The 744-nt window shown below is 60.8% G+C and overlaps 1 protein-coding gene across 1 annotated transcript in view; it reads right to left on the reverse strand.

Annotated features, from left to right (window-relative positions):
• Window positions 1–410, reverse strand: part of CUNH14orf132 (chromosome unknown C14orf132 homolog) — a 169,334-nt gene extending 168,924 nt beyond the window's left edge. The window contains exon 1 of the mRNA XM_014524569.2: window positions 357–410. Within this exon, the coding sequence (XP_014380055.1) occupies window positions 357–359 (3 nt within the window). The 5' untranslated portion in view covers window positions 360–410. The remainder of the gene's footprint in view (window positions 1–356) is intronic.
• Window positions 411–744: the final 334 nt, after the last annotated feature.

A 744-nucleotide genomic window follows, 5' to 3' on the forward strand; every position in this document is an offset into this window, starting at 1 on the left:
AAGGTTGGCAGCTCAGGGTGGTCCTCCCTGTCAGCAACAGCATGCAGCTGCACCTGGTGTCCTTGGCCCATGGGATGCACCATGCAGGTGCCCAACTGGGCCCCCTCCCCCTCCTGGAAGGAGCTGTTGTTGCTGATGGCCAGTGGTGTCATGGCCAGCTGCTCCTTGTGTCTGGCCCCAGGGCTGTACACCAGGAGAGGCAGGGGGGGGCCCCAAGCTGCTGGTGGGAACTGGATCTGGGGAGCTGGGTGGGACAGGGTGCTGCGTGCCCAAGGGTCCCTCCTCTGGTGACATGTCACCAGATGTGGCAGGCTGGGGCAGGGGCTTGGCCAGGCCATCCGTGCTGCTAAAGATACCATGTCTGCGGCCTGGGTCCCAGGGCGCAAGAATTTCTATCAGTTGCCGCATAAAGGTTCACGTTGTCCACTGTTTCTTGTAAGGCCTTGATCTTTATGCAGCACTGCTGTTCAGGCTGGTTGTGCCTGTGTTCATGCATCTGGCCTAGCAGGGCCTCAGAAATGTGAGTGTTGGAGTGCCCGCCCTGCTCAAACTGGCACAGCAATTCTGCTTTGTCCCACAGTGCCATGAGGTCACCAGTCTCCTCCTGGCTCCAACTGGGGCCCTGGGTGGAGTGCTTGGGCATGCGCATACATGTGGTCACAGGCCTGGGTGAGGCGGAGAATGCAATGGGCTGGCTCTCTGGTCTCCTGCGTGACTGTCCTGGTGTTGCCGGCCCTGAGCAGC

Source organism: Alligator sinensis, unplaced genomic scaffold, assembly GCF_000455745.1.
Source record: "Alligator sinensis unplaced genomic scaffold, ASM45574v1 scaffold47_1, whole genome shotgun sequence".
In the NCBI taxonomy this organism is placed as follows: domain Eukaryota; kingdom Metazoa; phylum Chordata; order Crocodylia; family Alligatoridae; genus Alligator; species Alligator sinensis.